This window comes from Telmatherina bonti, assembly GCF_933228915.1.
Source record: "Telmatherina bonti genome assembly, chromosome: 4".
NCBI lineage: Eukaryota > Metazoa > Chordata > Actinopteri > Atheriniformes > Telmatherinidae > Telmatherina > Telmatherina bonti.
Window position 1 is genome coordinate 22,670,630 of NC_136622.1, and position 17,119 is coordinate 22,687,748.

General features: G+C 40.0%; 1 protein-coding gene across 1 annotated transcript in view; it reads right to left on the reverse strand.

The window, feature by feature from the left end:
- kmt2d (lysine (K)-specific methyltransferase 2D) overlaps positions 1-15,033 on the reverse strand; it is a 33,732-nt gene extending 18,699 nt beyond the window's left edge. Inside the window, exons 1-32 of the mRNA XM_079239646.1 lie at positions 14,566-15,033; positions 11,781-11,863; positions 11,482-11,593; positions 11,171-11,373; positions 10,900-11,009; positions 10,628-10,790; positions 10,347-10,518; positions 10,102-10,216; positions 9,731-9,909; positions 9,378-9,640; positions 9,136-9,255; positions 8,222-9,012; positions 7,987-8,115; positions 7,736-7,849; positions 7,506-7,610; positions 7,242-7,423; positions 6,800-6,964; positions 6,501-6,610; positions 6,350-6,391; positions 6,052-6,237; positions 5,784-5,969; positions 5,563-5,685; positions 5,238-5,359; positions 5,007-5,142; positions 4,826-4,912; positions 4,665-4,742; positions 4,401-4,559; positions 3,395-3,464; positions 2,995-3,233; positions 2,800-2,873; positions 1,035-1,085; positions 1-939 (exon numbers count right to left, since the gene is read on the reverse strand). The exon at positions 1-939 is cut by the window's left edge and continues 690 nt beyond it. Of these exons, the coding sequence (XP_079095772.1) occupies positions 1-939; positions 1,035-1,085; positions 2,800-2,873; positions 2,995-3,233; positions 3,395-3,464; positions 4,401-4,559; positions 4,665-4,742; positions 4,826-4,912; positions 5,007-5,142; positions 5,238-5,359; positions 5,563-5,685; positions 5,784-5,969; positions 6,052-6,237; positions 6,350-6,391; positions 6,501-6,610; positions 6,800-6,964; positions 7,242-7,423; positions 7,506-7,610; positions 7,736-7,849; positions 7,987-8,115; positions 8,222-9,012; positions 9,136-9,255; positions 9,378-9,640; positions 9,731-9,909; positions 10,102-10,216; positions 10,347-10,518; positions 10,628-10,790; positions 10,900-11,009; positions 11,171-11,373; positions 11,482-11,593; positions 11,781-11,829 (5,574 nt within the window). The 5' untranslated portion in view covers positions 11,830-11,863; positions 14,566-15,033. The remainder of the gene's footprint in view (positions 940-1,034; positions 1,086-2,799; positions 2,874-2,994; positions 3,234-3,394; positions 3,465-4,400; positions 4,560-4,664; positions 4,743-4,825; positions 4,913-5,006; positions 5,143-5,237; positions 5,360-5,562; positions 5,686-5,783; positions 5,970-6,051; positions 6,238-6,349; positions 6,392-6,500; positions 6,611-6,799; positions 6,965-7,241; positions 7,424-7,505; positions 7,611-7,735; positions 7,850-7,986; positions 8,116-8,221; positions 9,013-9,135; positions 9,256-9,377; positions 9,641-9,730; positions 9,910-10,101; positions 10,217-10,346; positions 10,519-10,627; positions 10,791-10,899; positions 11,010-11,170; positions 11,374-11,481; positions 11,594-11,780; positions 11,864-14,565) is intronic.
- Positions 15,034-17,119: the final 2,086 nt, after the last annotated feature.

Here is a 17,119-nt window from a genome sequence, read left to right on the forward strand (position 1 = left end):
AGTGAGTGGTGGATAGGCATGAGAATCAGAAAAACTGTGAGAGGGAGACTGCCTGTAGTTATCAGAAGGATGGCTAGGGGAGGCTGCATGATGTACTGCCCCACTCTCCCCCTGGTGCATTCGTGGTGTCATTGGAGCCTTGAATAAACCATCCCCAGCCTCCAGCATCCCAGCTGGAGAGCCCGTGGAAAGTTCAGGTCTTCCAACAGAAGCAGAACGTGGAGAAGGTGCACTCATATCAGCCCTGTACTGCCCTGTACTTGCAGGCGAGGAGGCAAGAGCAGAGGGTGAGGGGGACGAACCGTATTCTGACCGTCCCATTCCCGATCTGAAAGAGTCTCCATAGTGGGTACTGTGGGATGGTGAAAAGATTGTCGACTCCCCAAGCCCAGGACCTCTTGAAAGGGGCCTTTCAGGAGGTCCCAGGGACTCCTGAAAGCCTTGCTGCGATTGTGGTACATGACCCTGTGGATGCTGCAGTTGTGATCTGAAGTAGGGGTCAACCTGCTGAGCCCGTCTGGGGGTTCCAGGAGTTCCTGGTTGCATGTCAAAAGGGCCAAGACTGGCTGGCCTTCCCTGAGGAGGACCCTGTGGGCCGGAAGCAGAAAAACCTGAGGAAGAGGCCTGTAAAGGACTGGCCCCAGCATGAGAGAAGGGCGTGGTTGGATGTGAGTGAGAATGGGGTGATTGAGGGGGAAGTTTAGCCAAGGGATCTGTCCTTATTTCAGCTGATAATGGGGTTTTTATAGGTCCATCTGAGAAGAAGACAGAGGATGATCCAGAATCCGGGGGAAAGTGAAATGGGCTCTCTGCAGAACTCGGTTGGGAGGAAACTGACGTTGAGGAATGTGGTGGAATCTGAAGGTGTAAACTCGGCCGTTCTCCCTTTGCACGGCCTGGCTCCGTTTTGATTGGCCTGCACACCTGACTCTCTGCCTGCTGTTAAAAGGGACAAAAAAGAGGAAACATTAAAATATTCAGAATGATAAACTCAAGTCTTAAATTGATCTGTATGGGACAGTGTTGTAACTTACCTTCTGTGCCTTGTTGATCCTCTGAGCTGCTCGGTTATCTTTGGCTTTTTGCTACAGTAAAAAAATTAAACACCACAAATTTTTATGTTTACCTTGGGATTTTAATGAGTTGTCAAGGCAAGTTTGTTTCGCACATTTCATGTACAAGATAATTCAAAGATAATTAAAGTAAAAGATAATTCTAAGTTTATTGTTAGCGCTTTTGCCACCACCTGATGCTGGTTTTGCGGTGTTTGCTTGTTGACTCTCACAGGTGATAAAATGAGTTGTGTCGGAGTCCGTTGTTGGGACTGTGAACTAGTCTGTTGTCGGTTCCAAGTCGGTCTTTTTATGTCCAAACCGCATCCATGTGACAGAAATTTCCCCTCTTTTAGGAACTAGCTCATCAGTTTGGGTTGGCTGGTCATCTTTTAGTGAATTACCCTGCTCTGAAATGAGTCTCTCTCAGTGTTTGTTTATTTCTTGCAGCGCGCATATTGTAAAGCGCATCTTGACGTAAAATACTGCAGTAAACCACCTTATTGTGATGTAAACAACCTCATATAAAACAACAGACATTTTCTATCATCCAAACTATATATATTGTCATATTGCCCAGCCCTACCTGGGATCCTCAAGTAACTTATGTGAACAATTTACCTAGTATAAAATGGAACTCTAAATGTCTATACCTGTCCTTGGTCAAATCTTTAATAATATAAGTTAAATGTACTTGTGGTTGCTGGCTTTTGTTCTTTTTTGTATGTTCACTGTGTGTGATGAGACAGTCAGATGGGTTTGGTTTGTCTTAGTCTTTTTCTGATGCAATTGTTTTCCTCAACTCACTTATAAAATATGATGTATATGACGGTTTTTTTATGATAATTGTAGAGATGTAAATAAGTCTTAAAAAGAAACAGTGTTTAAACTTGGTTTAAAACTGCTGATTGTTTCAGCAGAACAGCAGTTTCATTTGAGATTGTTCCACATGAGAGGAGAAAAAAAAATTAAACGTGTCCCCTCCATGTTCAGTTCTGACTGTGGCATCAGAAAGTAGACTGGAACCTGATTACTGGGTTATCTGGTTGATTTGTAACAAATCAGGAGATCCTGAATGCATCCTGGCCCTAAATCATTTAGTGACTTATTAAACTAACAGCAAGAGTTTGAAGTCAATTCTCTGACAAAAAAGAAGCCAGTGTAAAGATCTAAAGACTGGAGTTATATGACCTACTTTCTTGGTCTGACTGAGGACTCAAGCAGCAGCGTTTGGTACTAACTGCAGCTGTCCAATGGATTTTTTTTTATTTTTTTTTTTTTAGGGAGACCTGTAATTTTAAAAGTAACGTTTCAGTAGTTTAATCTAGTTATGACAAATGCATGGACATATTTTTTTTAAATTGTGCTGAAACACCAATCCTTTAGTCCTCAATATGTTCTTTAAGTATTAATTACAGGTCTAAATCTAAAACTAGTCCCAGATTCCTGGCTTTGTTACTGGTCTTTAACTTAGTTGTTTGAAGCTTTGTGCTGACTTAATTTTTCTTCATTGGCTCTAAAAATTTGAGTAAGAAAGAAAATGTCATATTTTTCTTACAGTATTTCTGTGTAGTCTTTTTTGCATGTGAGTGAATTAGGAGAACATGTAACCAGCAATAGTATGAATGAAGACAGATAAGTAAAGAGGCATTTTCTAAATCATGCTGTGACATCAGTCTCTCTTTTTAAAAAAAATTAAAATAAATAAAATAGCTATACCAAAAAAACTTTATACCAAAGAACTTACCAGATATGGAACCTTGTCTGTGGCAGACACCTTCCTCCAGATCTTCATGATCTGTTTACAGCGACTTGCCCAGTCTGTGAAGGACGAAACGTTAAGCAAACACTCCAGAAAAAGAAACAAAAACCTCCCCTTGAAATGACGTCAGTTAGATCTAATACACTGTATGTGCTGGTATAGCATTTCTTCTGCACTAACCTGGGTAATCCTGTTTAAGATTAGGGAAGTTTGTATTGGCATAAAGAACAGGGGAAATGGTTGAGAGCTCTCCCAGCTCCTCATCTTTTTCCCAGCGCTGAAGACTGCGCTGGTTGTAGGACAATCCATCACCTTCTGCCTCTGTAGGAGTAGGTGGGGAGGAAGGGGTTGCTGGGGTGGAAGGAGTGGCCCATGGACTTTCCTCACCCCCCTCTGGACTGAAGAGTCCTCCTCTGTCCCTGTATATCACATGTTGTATAAGATACTTGTACACAGAAGAGCCCACGTGTCTACATCAAAGATAACTGTCTACATTAGATTTTTTTAAAAAGTCATAGCTTTAGCATATAAATTGTTGTTGTTGAATAAGTTGCAATAACCAGTTTAGCATTGGACCTACCGCATGTCAAAGAAGGGTGATTGAGAGAGGCCAGGAAAAGCATCTATCATTCCAGCTGAGGGCAGGGACCCTGCAAGAGTGTAGTTTTAAAACTTTACTGATGTACTTACTTCAAAATCAAAGAAATATAGCAAATTTTTAATCAAAGACCTCTTATTATAACAATAATAGTTTAAAACCTTGTTAACATGTATTCTTTAAATAAGGTTAAAGCTGGGATAGGTAATCTTGCTCAGCAACATTTTTATTTACTCTGGGTGAAGTGGCTCCTCATCCTGATAGTAGTCTGTACATTTTATAATCATAACCAATATGAAATATAGTTAGACCCCCTCAGTTTACTGTAAATCTGTAAAAACTCTGACTAATCCCAATGCTAGTACCAAAACTGAAGTTGTTCATTTCTTATATTTCGTAGGCTTCTTCTCCCGGCTCCCCTCCTCCCCCTCCCGCAGCGCATACCTGATAGCCACACCCTGCATATAAAAATGCTGGGATGAATATACAAGGAAGTGAAGAAGAAACTTGGAAGGCAAACATGGCTGGAAAAAAAATGCTGGAAAGATTTCCTCGGTTTATTTGGCTCCTCTCGCTAAACAGTCGAGAAAGAGAAAATCGTTGGTGGAAAAAGCTACTAACTAGAAAAGCACTCGGAGAGCGCAAACCACCAAGGTCTTTAAAAAGTTTTTGAATCCAAAAGGTGATCTGGATCACAACTTGAATTAAACCAGTTTTTCTTTTTCACATTTTCAACAACTCCTGAAAAATTAATTTAAAACTGTCAAAAACATTTTTAGTTATCTTGAACACAAACAGAAAAACGCTGGTAAAAACATAACCTCCTTGGGGGAGGTAAGAAAAAAAGCCTCGGATTACACAAGGAGCAAAACCAGAGGGGGAGGAGCCAAGACAGGGGGCTACTTTCAAATCTTGCTAGTCCCCCAACATTACCTACCCCAGCTTTAAGTTATCTAAAGAACTATCTTCAGGCATTTGTTGTACATACCTGAGATGACAGCTCTCTGAGGCAGAGCGCTGCAATTTAGTTCTCCTTTATTGCCCTCCATGATGGGCTTCATGCCCCCCAATGATGAACCATCTGGCACTCCAAGAACTTTCCTAAAGAACTGCTCAGAATCCTGATTCTCCACTCCTTGTGGAAGACCTGTCAATAAAAGACAAGAGCATAAAAGACAAAATGTTGAATACTTTTAACTTTTCCAGGTTTGTGTGCATACTTGTACACGCAAAGGTACTCTGAAGAAATTACCTTCACTTTTTTCTGCATCAGAATCAAGAGGATCAGTTGACACCTGGTCTTTTACAGATACAGATGGTGTCGGAATTCCTACAATTGTAAAAGATTTCAGTAAACCTGGAAATACCTTGAGGATTATGATAAATTGGTGGCTTTAGAATCCACACACTCACCTGCACTGTCTCCCTGAGCCTGGGGGGCCTCAGCCCCTTCTTGCTTGAGAGGAAAATTACTGTCCCCCACTGAATCCTTGGCCTCAGCTAATAAGAAAAGCACAAAAGTCACTGTACTGACCTTTTTTGCCTCCAGTTTCACAAAAACTTGCTGACTGTCACTGTTTAAATTAGGTCTTACTCTCTGGGGTAGTAGTTTTGGCCCCTGTTGGTGCTGGTAATGAAGGTCGAACCAAGCAAGAACCTGGCCTCTGCACTGGAGTTATCATTACAGCTTTCTTACTCATGTCAATTAGTGTCTTGCCAAAGAATGCCTCCTGCAGGGAATCAAAGTGTTTGGATGAATACAACAGCACTGGATATTGTTTAAGATATAAAAAACAGTTTTCTTAGACATTAAAAGAATTTAAACCTGGAGATATGCTGGAAACATGTCCTCAAGTTTGCTCTTCTTTCGACCCCGGCGTTTTTTGGCCTGTTCCTCACCCTCCACTGGTTTAGGATCCATTATGTTATCTGTGTCAGGGTGGGGTCCTACACAAACATGGGCATAAAATTCAGTTACACATGTTTATGAGATTAATATGGAATATATCATTAAATTTTTATACATGCAAGCATGTTCAAGACGTTAAACCAACAATTACTGCATATTTTTTTAGATGTAGTAGATGTTGTGACAAGTAAAACAATGACCAAATTTTCAGCTTAAAGACACAGTGACAGTTGTTGTCAACCTTCTTCAATTGTTCGCTCTATCGGCTGACCATCTAATGTGGTTTCTCCAGCCAGCTGCGCAAAGAATTCTTTTTTCATCCGTGTGTGACACTTCCTTTGTCGCACCATGAAGCCTCCAATCCCTAACACAAATGGTAAATTACATACATGTCAGTATTTTATAATTACATGAAAAAAATCTTGTAAGCTCTGATAAATTTTGACAGTCTGGGAGTATTACCAGGCCTGTAAGGTTTCCGCTTCCTTTTTTTGCTATCATCCATATCCTCTCCTCCCCCTTTAAGACCCTCGCAATCAGCCATGCCTTCAGCACCTCCCTCTGCTCCTGCTTCCCTCTCACCACCTTCCCTGTCAGGGCTTCCTGGTTGCCCCATTTTGGATTCACATTCCATTGGTTCCCCACAGCCTAGTTATACAGAAAACATTCAAAAAGTCCAATACAAACAGAAAATGTTTCATTCACTGATGAATGAGAATAAACAGCCAACCTTTTCCTTCCTCCCCTTCTCCTTCGACTTCCCTCAAATCCATTCCATCCGGACCTTCACTGCACAGAGTGCCGAGACGGGAGCGTCGCTGACGCCTCTTGTGCAAAGGAGACATGGAGATGCTCCGAAGCAGGGACATGCCCGACTCTGTCAGCCACACACCTTCCAACCGGTAGAACTGTGGTTCTGCAAAGGAATAGTTCCAAATCTGTGTAACTTAAAAAAAAAAAAAAAACTAAAAAAAAAAACTACATAATGTTCTGGTGATAACAGATACTAGTAAGCAAAATCCACAAACCTGGCTCTTTGATCTTTATTGAAGCCATAATGGCGGACTCTACTGTGAATGAAAGACAAAAAGCAGTGAAAGAAGGCAAAGGTTTTCTATTAATACAAAAATAGCTGGAGGCTTTAATCTTTGATTGTTGAATACTGTCATTCAGACTTACCCACAGGTTTTGGGACATATGGTGTGCAGGATGTGCATGCAAAGCCCTCATCAGAAGCTTGCTCTACCTCATCCTCTGTGTACAGACTCTCACAGACAGCATGGACCCATCTGCAGACGCACACATAAAAAATAGCAATGCATACTTCAACAAATCAAAGATGTTATTGAATTATTTATAATGTGGAAAAAAAATGCATAAATAATCCATTCCCTGCTTGTCATCATTAGCTGCAGTCTCAAGACATCCTCAGTTTGTGTCTGATGTGTGCATGTGTAGTTTAGATAACCAGCACCCACCGATCGCAGTACTGACACTGCAGCAGCAGCTCCTCTTCCATGAAGTTCTCTCGGCATACCGGACAGGTTACAAGGCTTGCACAAGGGCCACAGTGAGTGTAGTTATTCTGCCACTCGCAGTGAAAACCCGGTGAGTTGGAACCACACTGGACACAACACACACACCTGGACAAAAAAGGAGAGCCATTTCTTATGTGTGAAGCAATGATATGCAGATGAGTCATACATAATTTTTCTTTTCCTTTTGCAAAGACAAGAGACTGATCTACAGGCCTCTGAATTGCTTATGCAGAGCTGAGATACCAGTGGTTCAGTGTTTTACATAATATGCAAATTTACACATATTCATTTCCATTTGGTTCAACTCAAAGAAACAAGGCTGAATAAAGTTATGTACACTTAGAGGTTGGGTTTTTTTTTTTGTTTTTTGTTTTTTTTTTACCATTTGCACTTCCAACCACCCTTTGGTACAGTGTGCAGTGGTGGATCTAAGCAGTAGGTATGATAACTGACATCACAGTCATCACACAGCAGCAGACGAGATGGGTCTGAGGCCTTTCCACAGACTTCACACACAATACATTCCAGACATCGCCAGCCCTTACGAAGCATTGTCTTGGTGATCTGCAAAAATATCCAATTTTATCCACCAGCTTTTATAGAATACAGTCTTAAAAAGATAATCAAAGCTTAAAATTGTTCTTACCTTACTGTTTACACAGTAAGGATGGTAACACTGGGCACACTGAGCACAAGCGAGCAATTGTCCCTCCATACCTTTTCCAAAACTACCACACACAACACACATATCCTGAAACAGGAGAGAAAATGAGAGTTACATAAAAAAAATAAAAAAACAATCTGAATTACACTGAGAGAACAGCAAATGGACACAAGCTAAAATAAAATTGATAAAAAAAAAAAAAAAACCTGTACCTGGAGCAGGACAAATTTATCAGTATTTGAGAAAAGAACCACTGTGTTCTGCATGGTGTCATCTTCCTCATCGTCGTCCTCTTTACTTAGTCCAGTGTCTGATGTCATGCTTAGCTGTGAAGGGGCAACAGTTATTCGCAGACATGTAATAGTATGACTTAATGAATGGAAATGATTGAATATCACAACATTCTGTAAATTTACCATGCGTCATACAACAAACAAAAATCTTAATTGTGCCTAAATCTCACCAAGAAAGCATCAATGCAGGAGGCCATAGCTTTAAGACGTGACCTCCCACCACGCCCTCTTCCTCCTCCACCACCACTACCACCACCACCTCGAGGTCTGCGCTTCCCAGGAAAACTACTGCTTCGTCCCTACATGACACGGAAGATTTTCAATGTAGTGTTATGCTGACATGCTTAAAATCAAAACCAAGTATTTTTTCTGCATTAAGGTATGAACACTGCACAGTGTCCCAACCTGTTTGACCCTCGAGCGGCCAGGAGATCCTCTACGCTTTGCCTTTTCTCTGTCACTTCTAAGCGGTTCAAAAGGAAGAGAATCATCAGTCTCAGTGAGCAAGCTGTCCGGGTGTGAGCGACCAGCAGGCACAAGACCGAGCTCCATGGAGAGTTGAGGATCAGGTTCTCCTGGAGAGCCCAAGAACCCACTGCTGCTCTCATCTTCATGGCTCATGTTGGATGTTTCATCCAGAAGCAATTCGGACTTAATCTCTTGCAGTTTCTGTTTTATGTCCACAGTATGGCCTTTTAATGGCTCGTCATCCTCTTCTTCCTCTTCCTCTTCAGAATGAGGAAACAACCTCCCTTCCATGTCCACAACAGAGAGGGTCTCTTGTGTGTCAGCTGATAGAAAAATGGTAGGAGACTGAGGATCCATGTCAGGACCCTCAATCTCCTGCTTTTCCATGGACAAAGACCCTGTTTTGTTCATAGACATAGAAGAAGATAGTAGCTTGTGTGAATCCTTCCTCAGTGGTTCTGAAATGATCTTCTCAGATCCACTCTTTGATGACTCTTGTGATAGTTCTTTTTCAACTGCTTCCTGGACATCTTCCTCTGTCTCCATCTTCATGTTTTCCAGGACTTTAGGGAGCAAAGGTGTAAGTTCTTTCACAGATTTGTTGCCTGACTGTGATTTTGCTGTGATGTCCTGGGAAATGATGCCCTTAGTGATTTGGGTGACTGCTTCTTCTATAGACTCTTCATCAGCAGAAAGACAAGGGCCCTCCTTTTCTGATGTTGCACACACTACGTGAGATTACAGAAAATGTGATTAGAAGTATAGCAAAAATTATGTTTCCATCCTTAGTTGCGCGAAGAACTTCCATGTGGTTATCTTATATACAAGTTTCCAATGTGCTCTGAGCTCACCTGTGGACACATGTGAAGCAGCTGGGACTTCACAAATGAATCCTTTGGTTGCTGGCTGTGGTTCGCCTTCCTTTGTCATCTTCTCAACATCAGCTGTCTGAGTGACTACAGACTCCATCCCTAAAACAAAAGATATCAAACACCTTTTTACTCATTCAGACACAATTTTATACTGTTCCTAAAATATACAGGACAATGTAGTGTAGTAAGCTTAGCTGTATGCTGTGTGCAGTTCAACATACCCAAGTCCATAGGAGTCTCTGTTTCAGGTTCATCTCCAGCTCGATCTGTCTCAGATGTGCCCTTGTCCCCTTTTGTCACCTCTGATATATCTGCCTGCTTTTCTGTGACCATGTCAGCATCCATTTGGATTGTCATCTCTTCACTGGTCTGCATCTCCATTATGTGTGTTTTAACAGGAGGCTGCTGCTCTTCTTTGCAAAGTAGGCAGATAATCTTGGATTCTGGAAGTTCCCCCACTGAAGCACACTCACTATGTATCCATCTAAGGGAATGAAATGATCATCAACAAATATAGTATCATATTAAGACTCCGCTGAACATCACAGCAACCTCTTTTCTGCATTAAACTAACCTGTGACAGTTGATGCAGCACTGAAGACCAGCAGATGGGTTGGCAGCCTTGCTGCACACACAGCACACTGTGCTACGGTGATGCTGACATCCCTCACACACAGTGTAGTTCTCAAACCACTGGGCTGAACCAGACAGCACCAGTCCACGGACACCACACTCCATACATACGCGACACCTCTGACATGATAATGATTATGAGAATAAACATTAATCTTACTCATCAACGATAGCAATTTAAAAAAAATAATAAATCAGTTACACGTTGATAAAAGAACATTTTTAAATGTAGTAAAAAGTAAGAATGCTACTCAAGGCTATGTTTCTAAAGGGGCTCTCTATGAACTGAGGAGATAAATACAAGTGTCTTACTCTGCATTTCCAAGGGTCTGAAGGAAGAGAATCCATGGCTGGCTCAAGACAGAAGGTGTGGTATCCCTTATCACAAGCATCACATACCAACATTTTGGAGTCTTCCCCTGGTTGTCTAAGAAAATAATGAACAAAAAAGAAAAAAAAATTGATGCTTCTTTAACAGTAATGCAAATATTATGAATAACATTAAAAACTCAACTAAAGTTTCAGGTAAGAATACAATTTAAAGAAAATTAACTCACCTGCAGGTCTGGCACACTTTACAGTCTGGACACTGCCATCCTGCCCGCTGAATAGGTGTGGCACCTATTTCCAGACAAGCTGCATGATAATGCAGGCCACAGCCCGTGCAAAAAAGCAAATCTGTGAGCTCTCCTGCTGAATCACACACTGCACACCAAGCCTCCTCGCCAGCTGTAAACAAAACAGCAAGAAATTTACTTGAGGACTTTAGACTTCTTTGTAACATGTCTATCACAAATCATAATAACACAAGTTTGGCAAAAGCAACTGGTTCTCTTACCCAACTCTTTTGCCTTTTCTATGTGCTCTGGACAGAGAAGGACTAACTGCTTCATGGACTGGAAAGATCCACTGGCTGCTGAGCATGGGAAGTGGTAGAAGCGCAAGCAGCCCTCTGCGTGGCAGCGTATAGTTGCACCCAGCCTTTTGCAGTATTCGCAAAGCTAAACAAATAGTAGCAAACAAAAGTTCATCTGTATGAAAGAAACATCTTCAAATGTCTTTATGATCAATCAACATCATTAAATCCAAGTCAGTGGACTAAACACTTACCCGTTGTGTCCCTGAGATAATGGCCTTATCCACATTCTGCAGCTCTTCATCCTCAGCCTGCCTCACACCCTCTGACCACACAGCGCACCAGTAGTGAACCCAACAACCCCCTGTTAATTGCAAAGTCAAACAACAGTATAATATCTAACAAAATTTCAATTACATATAATGTGGACAAGCATCAATTAGATATAAACAATTATTAATTTGTAGAAAGAATTATCATGCTAACCTACTATTCAAAATTATAGCAACATGTTTCAAGCTTAACCTGAGTCGTCAAAGAGAGGTGGCAGACAAGAAGAGTCAGAAAATCCAATGGAAGACAGGTCATCATTTCCGGGCTGTGGCAGTGGGGAAGCTGATGGCTTGAGGGTTGGCCGCTCAGAAAATGGCCCAAAGTGTCTCAGTTCCCGCTGTCCATGCAAGCTCCGCTCCACACAGTTGCAAAGCACACAGGCACGAAAACTTTCTCTGTTCCATTACAAAAGAAAGATGGTCCAAATTCTAGTCAAAGCAGAGCCTATCAATATTTAGTATTCTCTGTCAGTAAAGATATTGTCACTTTAACTTTTAACTTACGGAGATTTGCTGGAGGAGGTTGTATTAACGTGAGACTCATCCTCGGCAGCAGGAGAGGCTTTGGACTCCTCCTCAGAGGAAGCACGCTGCTTTACAATGGCACTGTCATCAGCTAGCATGTATAGAAAAAAAAAATTCACAATTTTCTTTTTTAATCCAAAAAATGACCAGACCAAAACTCCCTTATCTTAAGCATTATAACCTAAAGTTAAAATGAAATATGTAAACCTTACAAATAAACTGTTTTTTTTTTCTTCCACCCCAAAAGAACCGCACAAAGGACACAAGAAATATATTACCTGTTGGTTCAGAGTCATTCTCTTCGCAGTTTGATTTCTGCTCGTCCATTCCCCGTACTGATTTTGACCTCTATGACAGAGATCTAAAAATGAAAGACATGCATAGAATTAAGTTATTGATGTCTTTCATAGGTGGGCAAGTTCATGAGCCATTTTAATATGAAGACACATTTGTGACTGTTAATTGCTTTGCTAAAGTCACGGACAACAAATATTAAATTAATTATCTGTATTTTCAATGACAATATCAGTTAATTATAAAAGGGAGTGGAGAAAAATATTTATATGACTGATATTAAAGATGAACAGAAGAGTGGTATTCACATTATTTCAGAGGGAAAGAAGAGTACTTTTCTATCTTAAACATATAATTACCTCTCGATCATTTATCATTAAAAAAAAATAAACATTGCTATGGCAGAACACATTACACAACTTCCCCATTAATCCCAGAAGCACTTAAAACATAAATCTTAACTCAAACAATGCAGTTATTTAAATAAAATCGCTACATATTTACTTTATTTCGTATTCCATCTTAATCTGACAACGTTTGGACCAGTGCAACTGAGCTTCACGCAAACTCATGAAAATAGCGCGAAGGTTACGTCCGACAGATCGATAAGAAATTGTTTTAACGATTTAACTTATTTACCAAGCAATACATAATCTAGGTCAAGTAAGGTCCTATGGTCAAAAAGCACGAAATGATGCAACTAAAATGGAGTTTTACTAAATAAAACAACCACAAATCGAGATACACAAAGAAAATACAACTTCCGTATGTAGAACTTCCTGTTGCAGCGGCGCTAATGTCGTGCAGAACCTCGTCGCTCATAACAAGGTTCCGCTGTGGGATTCACGCCATTAAAAAATGCTGTCAAACGGCTTACTCGATAACATCCACGTAATGGATAGTAAGAGGAAGGCTTTTCTTGACTATCATTTAAGGCAATTTAACAGTAGATATTTTAAAAGCCTCGGTAGGTTTAAATTCGCTAGGCGCATATGGTACATTATGGTCTCAACTGGATTTCATCGTGAATCCTTGTTAAGGATAAAAGGAAAGACCGATCAGTGATCGTATGTTGTCTGGATTTTACGCAAGACACCATTAACACAACGATTGCTTTCAAAATACAGATTCAAAATGATTGTCTGCTTTTGAAGGGTTGCAAAACAATTATTGTGTCAGCACACTTTAAAAACTTCCTGTGAGCAAATGTTTTCCACACACACTTTGCAGCGTTTTCCTTTTAGATTCTATGAAAGGTAAATGTGAGTAGATTCCAGTCTGCAGGTTGGTAGTCCCTACAGCGTTACACACACGTGAGGAATTCAGAAGTAAAGTTTACATTAAAGCAGTAAATACTGTCATTCTAAAATGGGGAAATGAAACAACTACATTTACACGAGAAAGTAAAAGTCATCTAAAAAAAAAAAGGAAAAAAAAAGGGATCACTGGCTAGGAATAAGCAATTACATGCAAAACAGCAATCGGTCACAGCATCCCAATTGATCCAGATCATATCACATGAAATCATGCGACTATGCTGCTATAATACAATTAATTTAATTTTTTTTTTTTTTAAACTAAATAAAAGAACATGTCTACAATGCATGCAGGAAATCTGAAGAGGGGAAAGGGCAACGTGGTGTGAAGAAAAAAGGTTATCCGGTTTCTGAAAACAACAAACAAAACAAAATGACAAGACCATAAAACTGCACGATTAAAACCAGAAGGAGGCAGTAAACAGAACTAAAGAGCTGCTTTGAGAACCAAAAGTACAATGATCAAAATACAAACAAAGAACAGATACGGGCTTACTACAACACTAACCAATCCCGAAAACACAAAGACATCGTAGCATCCATTCAATAACTGATGCTGTATCCAAAAGTTCTACATCCTACTTCAAACACTGCCCAGGACTGCACAATTTGAACAACTAACATTATCAGGCAAATTGCACAAAAAGACAAAATTCAGATTAGCTGCTGGGCAAAATCTGTTGATCAATGTTCAACATTTCCTCTCTGTTATAATAAAAAATAACACTCAAGAGACAGACTCACTTCAAATGCACTTTTTTTCTCAACAAGTTGACCTCAAAACCAAGTTCTAAAACAATGAATTCACACTACAGTTGCTGTATACACCAAACATGCTTATATTCTTAATTTCCAACTGTACAGAGCAAAAGTAATGGCACGATGGCTAACTCTCAACATCCCAGTTAGTATTTCAGTTTCACAATGATCATGTTCATTTTCGGTTTGTGGTGTTGATCAGAAGTCGACGTGACGTGTTGTAGTACTATTATTAAGAATACTGGGATTTTATAATTGTATAATTACAGCGGTAAGCACTATTTCTCCATGTAAACATCGACTTCAAAGGGCTGGTTTCATCCAGCAAATAGCCATATCCATTTCACTGGCGACAATCTGCTACTGAAAAGCAAACAACTAACACGGTAACATTGCAACAAAGTCAACAGAAGAGATTATACCAAATGAAATAATATGATGCAGTAGAGCATGTATTTCAAATACGTCAGGTAGCTTGATAATGCAATGAAAGACAGATATTACAAGCGTAGCAGAACCCAACATGAGAACCCAGGTGACATAGCTAGCTCTCCAGCAATTAGATAGTACCACCTGGTCCAGGCAAGCAAGCGGCTAAATGCTACCGAAAGCAGAGCTAACACCCGGTCTAAGGTCAGGGCTGGTGTCTTTATGTTGCAAGAAGTTGTAAAAGGTCACAACTGAAATAGCTCACCTTACAAAAACAATATTGTCTCCTCATGCATCAGCAAAATCCAAAGAGCCACACAGCTTCCAAAAATGCTGATGGTCGCTTCATTTTATATACCGGACTAACGCTGCGGCTAGCCGGCTGCTGTAAGAGTGGGGGAAGTGCACGTCGGCGGAAGGCTGGCTTCGCTAGTTGTTCCACCAGATGGATAACGCTGTGGTTACCTTGCTAACCAACGATTGGAGCGTTGTGTCGAGTGGTCGTATACTGCCAGGGAAGTGTTAAACCCAACAACAAATCTTCGGCCTGTCCCGCAGAATGTTCCCCGGGTTCATGCAGTTACTCTTTGCTTGTAAATTTAGCTACAAGGCTAGCATTAGCCAGCGCTTCTCTGTTCTGGAATCTCGCTCGCTAGGTCGTCAAAGCAACTTTGCACTAAATTGTGTACCCGGAAACTCCAGCCCTGAACTTTGTTGACACGGCAGAAAATATATTTTTCTATGCTTTTCAGTCGACTGCAGACTTCCATCAATCAAAAATTGCAGCTCAACTTTGTATGGGTACCCTTGTATGGGTCAGCAGCATCTCTTCTTCACTTCGGTAAACTGCGTTGCGTCCCCAAACGACTGTTCCGCTAAGTGGCTAACCGCTGCTAGCTGTGCTAGGTAATAAACAACTACGTCAAAAAAAATAATTCATGCAAACGAACAAGAAAAAAACACTTTCAATATTAAACATTGCGTTACAACTAAAGCTTATCATCGAACAGCATTGTGTTGCGCTAACCATTTAGTACTCTATATTAGATTTTAATCTAAGAAACACGGCCACTGAAATATGGTGGATATTAGATATTAGGTCATTAGATTTTCGGATCTCGGGAAGCCATTTTTCATTAGATTGTTATGGTTGTAACACCAGAACTGCACTGACATAATTGCTGATGAATGGTTTAGATATTTTTAAAACGATAAACAACGAGTTGATATTTTTTTTAAGTTAATTATTTCTTGGTTCAAATTGATTTGGTAAATAATACATAACATTTATGTCGTGCACATTATAGTTAAATATTTTAATTTCTCCGCAATCAGACCAGATACACAATGGTTAGTTGATTTAGTGTTACTCATGTTTTCATCGATTCCACTGACCAAAAGGAGGCATTCCAATAACTGATGGCAATTTTGAGAGAACTCATTATATAATTTGTGACCACATTTTTGGTACTATAGCCTACTTTAATATTTATGATCAGATTAACTAACGATATGGGAAATAATTAAATATTTACAGGCCTTAAATTATATGAATCCACCCTGTAGTAATTTGCAACATTGATTTTCTGCTAAAGAGTTTGAGCAAAATGTTCTTACTTTTTTCTGATTTTTCTTTTTAAAGTGATGTTTAATGTAAATCAGATAAGGCCAGTAAGGTCACAGATAGTGATGGGAACGAGCAAAGTTATAGGCCTTCTTCATCTGTTTGCAGCGTTATCACCATGTGAAAATCACAGAAGTATGAATGACCCGTGAAGGAGAAGTTGATGTAAACTTTAGAGAACTACACTGAAATGCTGTATACATACATCTTTAAATCCAAGTAAATCTGGCATAACAGCCAATAAGGTTTCTCACAAATGCCCATCAAAAGGCTTTTGTATGCTTTCATACTTCTTGGTTCTGCAACTGACCCATAAGACATCAGCCTTCCCATGCCATTCGTCCATGAGCCCTCACTGAAAAGTCCAAGGGCCTGAGGCTGTACATGCATTAAAGCTCTAATGTCGTTGAGATGATCCTGTGAATTTACAGAAAATGAGGCTGGGTAACAGCCTGTCCTTTTGTGATAAGGTCACAGGTTAATCCACATCAGCTCCAGACATGCCTAACAGAGGAGCACTTAACTGTACATTGAAGTAACTGTAGAGGAGAAAAGAGCCTTTGTTTAAACTCACTATATTAGTCAACTTTATTACCTATTGATGAGCAACTGCAGTGGATTGTGCAACAAGAAGGTGATCATCATTGACTGCACTGTGAAGTCACTGTGGTACATCATATACAGAGGCATCTAAACTATGCAGATACGAGAAATGACTGTGAGTTATATGAACTTAGGTAAACATGAAAAAGAGTCCTCTGACTTGGATATTGAACTACATTTTGTGGTTATGTTATGGGCACCATTACTCTGTACTCTGTAACAAATACTATGATTAATGTACCCATGTATTTTAATATTGATTTGAAGTTTGAATTTAACCAGTAATGTTATTCATACTTACTCAAGGTTTTCCATTTAAAAAAAGAGAAATCCATAGCAACATCTGGTCCAAAATCACAAGTAAAGGGATTTCTAAGTTATACCCCGCAATTTCTCAGTAATCCTAACAAATAGACAAACAAGTCATACGTCAGCCTTCCTGCTTTAGGAAATACAGTAACTGAATGGTTGATCGCAGCCATTTACATTTCAGTCATGTGGATTCAACAGTAGTATGTGTCAATCTGAAAATGCTGATCCTGTGGAAAATTAACTTTATCATTGCAAAAAAATCCAATAAAATGTTTTGTTT